The sequence below is a fragment of the Globicephala melas genome, chromosome X (assembly GCF_963455315.2).
Source record: "Globicephala melas chromosome X, mGloMel1.2, whole genome shotgun sequence".
Lineage (NCBI taxonomy): Eukaryota > Metazoa > Chordata > Mammalia > Artiodactyla > Delphinidae > Globicephala > Globicephala melas.
This window is the reverse complement of record NC_083335.1, coordinates 95,224,877-95,237,988: the sequence shown is the minus strand read 5'-3', so window position 1 is coordinate 95,237,988 and position 13,112 is coordinate 95,224,877. Positions and strand designations below refer to the sequence as shown.

General features: G+C 34.4%; 1 protein-coding gene across 1 annotated transcript in view; it reads left to right on the top strand.

Moving 5' to 3' along the window:
- CFAP47 (cilia and flagella associated protein 47) overlaps positions 1-13,112 on the top strand; it is a 471,409-nt gene that overhangs the window by 335,872 nt on the left and 122,425 nt on the right. The window contains 1 exon segment of the mRNA XM_070044670.1: positions 12,234-12,374. Coding sequence (XP_069900771.1) covers positions 12,234-12,374 — 141 coding nt within the window.

The following is a 13,112-nucleotide window of genomic DNA, read 5'->3' as shown; positions in this document are numbered from 1 at the left end:
ACCTTGGTAGTATACTTAACATCACTGATTATCAGGTTTCTTACATGTAAAATATAGATAGTACTTAACCTTTCCTTAACCTTAACCCAGGGTAGTTATGGGCATAAAATGGGAATATATTGAAAAGTACTCATCTAGTAGGTGCTCAACTAATGTTTATCACTCTTATTTAATATGCTAGCTCCCATTTTTTGAAATTCCCTAACATGATATGGATATATGCAAGGATTTAGGGCTTCTTTTGTCTCCACTCTCTCCTAGTTTGTCTCAATGAAAATGCCAGAGAAAGTGCTATCAAAAGCTTGGCTAAAACTGAATTTGGATCTTGCTGACCTGTTCCCACCGGTGTTGTAGACTGTGCACAGTTATAGGAGCATAAAAAACAATTAGATGCCACTGGTTTTTCAAAACAAATGTTGGCTGCTTTAAATGCCATAAAGCATTTTCATGCTCTTTTAGGTGAAAAATATGGTTTACAAAAAAAAAAAAAAACAGGGCCTTGAGGCACTGCAGAGAGAATGAATTGGGTTTGTTTGTATCCTCTCATCGTCTTCTGGGAATTCCTCTTTGCTTTCACCATCTCTGCTTTCCCAGACAGCCTCTGCTCTGATGTTTCGTAAAAGCTCTAGCCACCTGCATGGTATTACCCTGGGGGGCTTGTGAACACTAGATTTGTTTTTCCTGCCCCTGACCCCAAAATCAAAATCAGTATTAACTCTAGTCTCAAGGTCTACTCAGATGATTGGCTAGAGGTAAATTCATGCACGTTAATAGATCAATGAGTGACAACAAATCCTGCATTTTCTGCCTTTACATGGGATGATCAGTCCTTTGAGTGCCAGACTAGCATTGGCCTGCAGACCAACACCTGGCATATAATAGCAGGTATCCGGTCAGTGTCAAATGGAAGAAGCAATACATTTCAAAAATAAAATTATTTCTAAAATATTTTTAAAATTGCTTAGTAGTGCAATAATAGGAGTGCAGTAAAATATGAGAACAAGGAAGATTTAAAAACTTGAAGAAAAACATAAATTTGAAAACCGCATATATTCTGTCAAACTGAAGGAAGACACTCTTGCAATTCCAGTGTTTGCCGTGGGGTCATGTGTCAGAGATATAGTTCTCCCTGGGAGTGCAAGGTAGGCCGTAGATGCTCTATTGAATATGAATTTAAGTTGCTTTCAGAAGAAGGCTCTAGTGGCTTCCCAATCCACCCATGATATTCTGGTTAAAAGCTTCATATTTGAATTTTGAATGAGTGATATATATATATATATGTATATGTATGTATACACACACACACATATATATCATTTATTAAGAAAATAAAACTTTCTCCCTCATTTCGCCACCTCTCTCTCTTATCCCCCCTCCTGTGTTTGTGTATGTTGTGTGTGTGTGTGTGTGTGTGTGTGTGTGTATGTATCCTGCTTTACTAGTCAAAAGAATTTGTGTATTTTGTAAGGAGTTATTTATAGTGAAATGAAAATATGATTTGGCAAGTCATTGGCTTTTTGTTAAATTTACTTATCATTTATTTAATTTTTGGCTGCATTGGGTCTTCATTGCTGCGTGGGGGCTTTCTCTAGTTGTGGCGAGCGGGGGCTAGTCTTTGTTGCGGTGCTCGGGCTTCTCATTGCGGTGGCTTCTCTTGTTGCAGAGCATGGGCTCCAGGCGCGCGGGCTTCAGTAGTTGTGGCTCACGGACTCTAGAGCGCAGGCTCAGTAGTTGTGGTGCACAGGCTTAGTTGCTCCACGGCATGTGGGATCTTCCTGGACCAGGGCTCGAACCCGTGTCCCCCGCATTGGCAGGTGGATTCTTAACCACTGCGCCACCAGGGAAGCCCCCAAGTCATTGGCTTTTCTCAAGTAAAACTTTTACTGAAGAATCTCAGAGAGAGGGCTTTATTGTAAATAATTTATTCATACACTTTTTAAAAAAAATTTCAAATTCAAAGCATCCTTCAAAGAGGCTTTCCAATATGTGAGGAATTAAACATAACCTCTTGGAATTAGAAGGGTTAGAAAAACATTCAGAAATTCTGAAACTTTAAAACTATTTTTTATCTTTTAAATATTTTTTTCTTTTTTTATTGAAGTATAGTTGATTTACAATGTTGTGTTAATTTCTGCTGTACAGCAAAGTGATTCAGTTATACATATATATACATTCTTTTTTTTAATATTCTTTTCCATTTTGGTTTAACACAGGATATTGATTTTAGTTCCCTGTGCTTGCATCTGCTAACCCCAGACTCCCATTCCATTCCTCCCCACTCCCCACCCCGGCAACCACAAGTCTGTACTCTATGTCTGTGAGTGTGTTTCTTTTTCAGAGATAGGTTCATTTGTGTCATATTTCAGATTCCACATATAAGTGATATGATATGGTATTTGTCTTTCTCTTTCTGACTTCACTTAGTATGATCATCTCTAGCTCCATCCATGTTGCTGCAAATGGCATTATTTCATTCTTTTTTATGGCTGAGTAGTATTCCATTGTATATATGTACCACATCTTCTTTATCCATTCGTCTGTTGGTGGGCATTTAGGTTGTTTCCATGTCTTGGTTATCGTGAATAATGCTGCTGTGAACATAAGGGTGCATGTATCTTTTTGAATTATACTTTTGTCCAGATACATGCCCAGGAGTGGGATTGCTGGATCGTATAGCAACTCTATTTTTAGTTTTTTGAGGAACATCCATACTGTTTTCCATAGTGGCTGCACCAATTTACATTCTCATCAACAGTGTAGGAAGGTTCCCTTTTCTACACACCCTCTCCAGCATTTCTTATTTGTAGACTTTTTATTGATAGCCATTCTAACCGGTGTGAGATGGTACCTCATTATAGTTTTGATTTGCATTTCTCTAATAATTATCGATGTTGAGCATTTTTTCATGTGCCTCTTGGCCATCTGTATTTAAATATTTTTTCTTAACGTGGATCTACTTCAAAAAGTTTTGTGAATACTGGTGAACGTTTCCCTCTTAACATTCTGCAGTTTTATAAAATGTGACTCCTGTTTTTATTGTGTGGATGGGGTCTAAGGATGCTTTTTAATGCTAAAATCCATTTTTATCTCATGCAGAAATTAATCATAGAAATAAGTTGAAAATAAAATGAAAAAAAACTGAGGGCTTTACATGGAGGCTTAAGAAGCCACCTTCACAGTGCAGTGAATCCAGACAAATGAGCAAACAATTATATTTGATATCAACAAAACATGCATGGCTTTATGGAACAAGAGGGGATATAGATAGAGATTTTAGATAGATAGATAGATGGATAGATAAAAGTCTTCTGGCTATTTAATATGATGGCTTCATTAATTATCCTGTATTAATTATCTTGCACATGACATTGCCTTGTGCTGGAGAGATACTCATTGGTGGCTGTGAACTTCTCTTAAACACATCCTACTTATACAATACTTCCAATTTGGGGTGACAGTTCTCAACTTCTGTCAATATTCTGCTCAGAAGTGGTGGGTGTAATATCTGAAATACACTGTATTTTTTTTAACACCTTTATTGCAGTATAATTGATATACAATAAGTTGTACATATTCAAAGTACAATTTGAGAAGTTTTAACGTGTGTACACCCATGAATCCATTGACACAATTCAAATAATATATTTTACCCCCTGAAGTTTACTTGTGTCCATTTTTAATCTTTTTGCCTCTGCTCCTCTCCTGCCCAATGCCACCATTGCCCTGGACAACCGTTTATCTATTTTCTGTCACTTTATATGCAGCTTATAGCATTTTATATATATATATATATACACACACACACACACACACACACACACACAGATATATATACACACGTACACTATATATATAACTATATACATATATATACTATATATACACACAATTTGTAATATTTTATATATTATACTAAATATATAATAAATATTTATAAATAATATATTTATATAAAATTATATATAAATATGAATATTTATAAATATATGATATAATTATAATATATAATAATATATTGTGTATTGTGTATATGTGTGTTTTATATATTGTATATATGTGTATATATACACACTATATATATTGTGTATATATATATTATATAATAACACATTGTACACCCTTTTTTTGGTTGTTTTCTTTTGTGCATCATAGTGTTTTTGAGATCCATCCACACAGTGTATCTATCAATAGTTTATTCCTTTTATTGCTGAGTAATACTCCATGGAATGGATATACCACACTTTGTTCATCTATTTACCTATTGATGGACATTTGGGTTTTGGCATTTTTTGGTAATTACAAATAAAGCTGATATGAGCATTCATGTATACATCTTTCTATAGGCATATACTTTCATTCCTCTTGGGTAAATCACTTATATGTTGGATGGCTGGGTAACATGGTTATTGAATTTATAACGTTTAAAGAAACTGCTAGACCGTTTCTCAAAGAGATTGTTCCTTTTTCCATTCCCACCAGCAGTGTATGAAAGTTCCACTTTCTCTACATCATTGACCATACTTAGTAGGGTTAGTCCTTTCAATTTTTTCCATTTTAATTTGTTGTAGTGCTATTATAGTGTGGTTTTAATCTGTATTTCCATAATGAATAATAAATAACGTTGAACATCTTGTGCTTGTTTGTCATCCATATGCCTTCTTAATTTAATTTTTTTTCATGTCTTTTGCCCAGCCCCCGCATTGAGTCGTCTGTTTTCTTACTGTTGAAATCTTAGAAGTTTTTAAAAATATATTCTGGATATATTCCCTTTATCAGATATGTGCTTTATAAGTTTTTCTCCCATATGTAGTTTTCCTCTTAATTTGATTAACAGTGTCTATTAAATAGCAGAAGTTTTTATTTTTTACAGCTTCATTGAGGTATAATTGACAAAAATTGTATATATTTAAGATGCACAATGTGATGATTTGATATACGTATACATTATGAAATAATTATAGAAGTTTTTAATTTTAATGAAATGCAGTTTATCAGTTTTTTCTTCTACGGATCAGGAAGAAGCATGCAGTTTTAATTGCAATCTAGACTATCATTGCTTGCCCCAGAAATGAAAGCATAGGTTCTTGTTAAAATTAAAATGTAATCAACCATTCTCTACAACAGAAATCTGAATCCTATAGATTTTAATAATCCTTTATAATCCTTTCCTGTTGTCTTTAGTGTCTTGATATACTCATGCCAAAATGTATTATAGAAAGAACAAACAGTATAATTCCACACACACAGAAAAATGGAGCCTTTAGGACTACCATTGGGTGCTAAACTGCTGTACATTTTATCGTTAAAAATTAAGCATTTAGAAAGAGTGGGAGACAAGAGCTCTATTTATGGCAATTGTGGCCACAGCACTGGGTTTCTTTATCTCTGTTTTTTATCAGTACATAATTTTGTTTTTCCACCTTGCCTTTTGGTCCCCTAATGAAGGGGAAATAAAACAATATATGGTCTTATATAGGGCTTTTGGGTTGTTTTACAAGTGATTGTCCAATTTCTATTTGCTATGGGATAATAAAAATGCAAAAATGTTTAAATGGGTGTGTTGGAGGAAGAAAAATATGCGGGGTATATAAATGAACTGAAATGAGAAAGAATGGAGAAAGTGTACTTTTAATTCTTGAGAATATTTCATAGTATTTGAAATATTGATTAGGTTTCCTTATTATTCAGTGCACACGTATTAACACATATAAGGTTATCCAAATAATGGTTTTATTTAACTGAATTGTTTCCTTAGTTTTCTAATTGTTCATTGCTAGTGTACAGAAATTTACCCTTCATTCATTCATTCGTGAAATGAGTCTCATTTGATTATGGTATGTAATGCTTTTGATATGCTGCTGAATCCAATTTTCTAGTATTTTATTGAAAAATTTTGCATCAGTGTTCACCAGGGATATTGGATTTTAGTTTTCTTACACTGTCTTTGTCTGGCTTTTGTATCATGGCAATGCTGGCCTCCTAGAATGAGTTAGGAAGTTTTCCCTCCTCTTCAATAATTTGCAAGTGTTTGAGAAAAAATCTTATAAATTCTTCTTTAAATATTTGGTAGAATTAAACAGTGAAGCCATCTCGTGCTGGGCTTTTCTTTGTAGGGAGGGTTTTGATTACTGATTTAATCCTCATACTAATTTTATGTCTATTGAAGTTTTCTATTATTCGTGAGTCAGTTTTAGTATATTGTGTGTTTTTAGGAAATTGTCCATTTCGTCTAAGTTATCCAATTTTTGGCACATAATTGTTTATAATATTCTCTTTACATATATATACTGCTTTTTATTTTGGTAAAAACAATAATAATGTCTTACTTTAATTTGAGTCTCCTCTCCTTTTTTCCTAGTCACTCTAGCTAATGGTCTACCACTTATGTTGATCTTTTTAAAGATCCAACTTTTGGTTTTTTTGGTTTTCTCTATTGTTTTTCTATTCTCTATATCATTTACCTCCATGCTAATCTTTATTATTTCCTTCCTTCTGCTAGTTTTGGGTTTAATTTGCTCTTCTATGAACTCTACTAGTTCGTATAATGTACATTTAGGTTGTTGATTTGAGGTTGTTCTTTTCTTTTAACAAATTCATTCATTGCTATAAATTGCCCTCTTAGCACTGCTCTTACTGCATCCCTTAAATTTTGTATACTGTGTTTTCATTTTCAGTTGTCTCAAGATATTTTCTAATTTTCATTGTGATTTCTTCTTTGAAATATTGGTTGTTTAAGAGTATGTTAATTTCCAAATTCATAAATTTCATTCTTCTGTTATTGATTTATAATTTCTTTCCATTGTAATGAGAAAAAAATGCTTTGTACAATTTCAGTATTTTAAAATTTATTAAGATTTGCTTTGTGGCCTCACATGCGATCTCTCCTAGACATTGTTCTCTGGTCATTTGAGAAGAACGTGTACTCTGCTGTTGTTTTGTGGAATGTTCTTTGTAAGTCAGTTAGGTCTAGTCATGTTACAGTATTGTTCACCTCCTCTATTTCCATATTTGTCTTCTGTCTGATTGTTCTGTCCATTAATGAAAGTGGGGTATTGAGGTCTCCAGCTATTATTGTAGGATTGTCTATTTCTCCTTCCAGTTTTGTCGTTTTTTGCTTCATATATTTTGGACCTCTGTTTTTAGGTGTGTATAGGTGTATAATTTTTATATATTCTTGCTGAATTGAATCTTTTTTTTGATTTGATAATTGTTTATATTGTAAAATCACCACGATAAGTCTAGTTAACATTCATCACTACACATAATTACATTTTTTTTTCTTGTAATGAGAACTTTTAAGATCTATTCTCTTAGGAACTTTCAAGTATGCAATACAGTATTATTAACTGTAGTCATCATACTGTACATTACATCCCCATGACCTATTTTTTAACTGGAAGTTTGTACCTTTTGACCCCCTTCACCCATTTCACTTATCCCACCCCCACCCCCTGCCTCTGGCAACCACCAGTCTGTTCTCTGTATCTATATATAAGCTCAGGTTTGTTTGTTTGTTTTTTGATTTTTTAGTTAATTGAATCTTTTATTAATATATAGTATCCTTATTTGTCTCTTGTAAACTTTTTGGATATCTAATAAATGAATGGTATCCAAAATATATTTTAAAGTACTAAAGATCAACAACAGTAAAATAACTCAACTTTAAAAATTGGCAAAAGATCTGGAGAGATACCTCACCAAAAAAAATATTCTGATAGCAAATAAGCATACAAAAAGATGTTCAACATCATATATCTTTAGGGAACTGCAAATTAAAACAACAATGAGATAACACTACATACGTATTAGGATGGCTAAATTCAGAAGCCCTGACAATACCAAATACTGACAAAGATGTAGAAAAATTGGAACTCTCATTCATTAATGGTGAGAATACAAAATGGTACAATGGTACAGGTGCTTTAGAAGACATTTTGGCAGTATGTTACAAAACTAAACATATTCATAACATGATCCAGAAATCACAAGCCCATTTGGTATTTACCCATATGAGTTGAAAATTTATGTCCACACAGAAATCTACACATGAATGTTTATAACAGTTTTATTCATGATTGCCAAAATGTGGAGGCAACCATGATGTCCTACAGTAGGTGAATGGGTAAATAGTGGTATATCCATACAATTGGATATTTTTCAGTGATAAAAATAAATGACAAAAAGACAGGAGGAAGCTTAAATGCATGTTGCTTAGTGAAAGAAGCCAATCCGAAAAGGCCATCTATACAACATTCTGAAAAAGATCAGTGGTTGCCAGTCCTTTGGGGAGGTTGGGAGGGAGGGATGAATGAGTGGGGTACAGGGGATTTTGGGGGATATGAAACTATTCTCCATGATACCGTAATGGTAGATAGATGAAGTTTTACATTTGTCAAAGCCATAGGATGCATAACACAAAGAGTGAACCAGAATGTAAGCTATGGACTTAAGTTAATAATGATGTATTGTTATTGACTCATCACTTATAAGTAATGTACCACCTAATGCAGGATGTTTATAATAGGGGAAACTAAAGGAGGTATATGGGAACTCTCTGTACTTTACACTCATTTTTTTGTAAACCTAAAACTGTTTGAAAAATAAAATATATTAATTCAACAAAGAGTATGGACTTTAAATCACAATGCTCATGTTCAAATTCCAGCTGTATTATTACAAGTTGATTGACCTTGAGCAAGCTACTGAACTTTCTTGTGTCACAGTTGCGTTTCTTTAGAATGAGGATAATAATAGGACTAATTTCATAGGTATGTTTTGGAAAAATTTGTCAATTTTTGTAAATCCCTAGAACAATGCCTGACATACAGTAAGTCCTACATAAGCATGAACTACAGTCATTTAATCCTCAAAACTACTAGCACCATTTTAAAAATGAGATAAGTAACATGTTCAAGGCTAAGTTAGCTGTAGGAGAACAAGAATTTGAATCCTCATTCTGTCAGAAGCCTGTGTTCTTTCCACTAGATACCCTGTCTTTCCACAATGTGTTTGTGAGCATATACCAAGCTCCTATGTAAACTAAGAAAGCCATGTTTATAGTAGGACCTGAAATTTAACCTGTAACTTAAGTGACTGTCATATTTCAAAATAAAGGAATTGAAAATGATAAGATAGTAGTGACATCAGCAAGATGGCAGAGTAGAAGATCTACCAATTGTATCCCTCTTCAGCACAGGCATTTGGAAGCCATCCAAGGACAAAAGTGCCATTGTGGGAGCTTTGCGATCCAGGTAGGAGTCCATGAAACCTTGGTGGAGTCCAAAACCGAGGAGGGCCATTTTGAAAAGGCAGGCTCATGCTCAGATGACGGACTTGCCAACTGTGGTCCTGGCTACAACCAGGAAACAGCCCCGTGGACTGTTACAGTCCCATTTGACTTTGGGCCTGCCATCAGCACTATCTGCTGAATTCAGTCCCATGTGTGGACCCTGAAGTGGCCCATGACCCAGCTTCAGCCCCTCTTAGCCATGATTTCTACCCATTTGGGGACCAGGTGGAAGACACACCTGTCTGCGCCCCTGTGACAGGCCCTCCAACTTTGTTCCAACTGCAGATCCTGAAATGACCCTGTAACGTAGCTCCAGCTACTCTCAGCCATGGTCTGGGAACACTCCTACCGTGAGACAAGCTTGTCCATGCCCCAGAGGTAGGCCCACTGACTATGTTCTGTCTGTACATCTGGAAGCATTCCTATAATCCGGCTCCAGCCCCTCACAGCTGCAGTCTGGGAGCAGTTCTGCCTGCCCAGGGACCTAGTTTCTTAACCACTGATATCTGTTAAAGTGATCCTATTTAGAATAGGGTCTTTGCAGATATAATCAAATTAAGATGAGGTCATGCTGAATTAGGGTGGGCCCTGAACCAATATGACTGTTGTCCTTATAAGAAGAGGAAAATAGACATGGATAGATATGGGAGAAAACACCATGCAAAGGTGAAGGAAGAGACTGGAGTGATACGTCTACAAGCCAAGGAATGCCAAGGATTGCTGGCAAACAGCAGAAACTAGGAGAGGGGCATGGAACAGATCTCCCTCAGAATTTCCAGAAGGAACCAACTCTGCTGGCACCTGGATTTCAAACATCTAGCCTCCAGAACTGTGAGAAAAGAAATTTCTGTCCAAATGCCAACTCATATTTGTATATATCTTTTAAACACACACACACAAAAATACACACACACACAGTCCCCCACACACACAATGGGCCATATGAGACATAAAACTCTGTAAGTGGCTACTTTCACTCAAATTATCATGGATGTATTTTCAGTGCGGTTTTCATAGGTTTTTCTTTTGACTAGATGAACAATAATCCAAATAAATGTTTATCTGAATTCATGTAACTAGTCATGCATAGGTGGAAATCAAGTTCCTCTTTTTTTTTTTATTTTGTAATTACCGATAATATTGCAACAGCATCTTTGTAAATAACTCTGCTAGTTTACCTATGGGGTAAGATTTCAGATATAAGGTATTTATAGCATAAAAAAACAGAACTGACATGTCAAAGGAGATGTGCAACAACTTGGTGGATGTTGAAAAATTACCCCCCAAAATATGTAGTACCAATTTTTACTCTTACCAGCAGTATCTGAGATGGGGGTTGTTACTGAGCAGTCTCATCAAAAATTAATGTTATCAAAAGTGTTAAAAGTTATCAATTTGAAAGAGCGATACATTTTTTTCTTTTAATTCCTGGGCTTTTTTGGGGGGGATAAGATTTTTGAATCTATATTCCTATGTGTTATCTCTATTAAATTTTGGTATGTGTTATTTTAGCTTTAAACATTGAACTGTGGGACTTCTCTGGCAGTCCAGTGGTTAAGACCTTGCCTTCCAATGCAGGGGGTGAGGGTTCAATTCCTGGTCGGGAAGCTAAAATCCCACATGCCTCGTGGCCAAAACACCGAAACATAAAACAGAAGCAATATTGTAACAAATTCAATAAAGACTTTAAGAACGGTCCACATCAAAAAAATCTTTAAAAACGAAAAAAAACTGAACTGTAACTTTATCTCCTATTTGTCTTTATCTTTAATTATCTCTAAAAATTTAAATATCATGACAATATTTTATTCTTTGACAATTTGAAAGTCATTGATTAAACCTGCTTAGATTGGTGCCAAGATACCACTTTGAGTTTTTTTTAATGTATTTATTTTATGCCTTGAATCATTTTTGTGATTTATGTTGGGTATTTCATCCTGATGTTGGTACTAAGCCTAACATGGTATTACGCAGTGTGTGCGTGTGTGTGTGTGTGTGTACACAAAAACATATAAAAATACATAGATTTACACATACACATTCGATGGAGAGAAGGCTTTTTGGAAGTTGGGTGTTATTACACCATGTTTCAGAGGGAGAATTGAAGATGCAGAAGGGAGTGGGGAATGTTACAGTAGCCAGATCCTTGCGTAGACTAGAGTAGATGGGATCCAGTGCACAGGTCCAAGGGCTGGTCCCAGGTAAAAGTGTATCAATCATTCTTACAAGAGGAAAGCCAGAGGATGAGGTCACCATTGTGGAAGGATTGTTCAATGTGGTGGTGGGACTGTGAAGGAATTCTTTCTTGGAAGTGTCCAGTTTCTTAGTGAAATAGAAACAAGATAATCAGCTAGGAATGAGGAGGGAGAAGGAAGTATTGGAAATTGAAGGGGAAAGAAGATTTGAACCATCCTCTAAACATGGATAGTAAGACTGTGAATATAGCAAGCTGTTATTGAGATATCAGGGCCAATTTCTGAATTATTTCCATATGTATGTTAGCTTCAATTTAAGAGTTAATACCAATCTTTTATAAGTCAATTTTAGTATAACAAAAATTCCAGATAAAGAGTGCCAATTTTTGACACTAACAGTTTTTTGTAACAGAATTTAGCATTTTACATATTAAATGTTTAAAGGAAAGTTCATGCTTAGAATATTGTATTAAACAAAGTATTTTAATGAGGTAATAAATGAGTGTTAAAAATGACTTAAGAAAATATGTAAGAATACTCACCCAAGACCAGTACGTTTTCTGAAAGCTGTTACAGTTCTATTATTTGCTGCATTTTCTTAATTACTATGAGAAAGCAGTTTAAAAATTACCATTTTAATGGACATTTAAAAATATTTCCTTGAACTTTCCATTAAGTTGTTCTGTTTAATTGTTAGTTTAGAAAACGAAACACTGGTTAATCTGACATCTTGCGCCTATGTGTTGTAGGTACAATTTCGTTTTCCGTTAAAAGCAGGAAAAATGGTGATTCTCAGGAAGACTCAAATGAAGATAAAGATAGAGATCTAATACCCTCCTTTGAGAAGTCATTATTGGAACCATCTGACAAGTTTGATGAGGAAAAACCAGGTAAATTTATTATTATGGAGAGTTTCATGATCAATTTTTATAAACCCTCATCATTTACTTATAAATGAATAGATACTTTACTTTCATAATACGTATACAAATGTGTATTTCATATATCATCTGTAAGAATTGTATTATTTCAGGATTAACTTGATTTAGTTTACTTTCTGGATTTGTACTGCTATTAAAATTAGTAGATTATAATACTTCAGCTTGAAGGCTGCCTAATCTTTCATAAGTGAAAAACTTTACAAATATTTCTGTTACTAAACAAAAAATTTCAGTCAATTTCTAATAAAATGTTAATAAGTATATTATTTTAACAATGTAATGTGTTCTCCTTTTCTAAATATAGGAGATGATAGCAATCTCCCTCATATGCAAAAGAAAGCAAATGCTATTATTTCCCTTTCCCTTATTATAAAGTTTTATTTGAATGTTGTTAAACATCATATCGTTTCAGTAGAAATTCAAAGGAAAATGAGAGTATGGAGAGTTGGAATAGATAGGGCAGATTTCTTAGAGAGTGGGTAAATGAGTTCTCTTACGGGTGAGTAGCAGGGATGGAAGAGGGCAATAGGGAAGAGTGGGTCAACAGGGGCAAAGTTCTAGAAACAGAGGTGTACCAAAGAAGAAATCTTTATTGAATGAATTTCTGTTTAATCAGGATTCTTCAGAGAAACAGATACCACTATAATATAATATAATATAATATAATATAATATAATATAATATAAT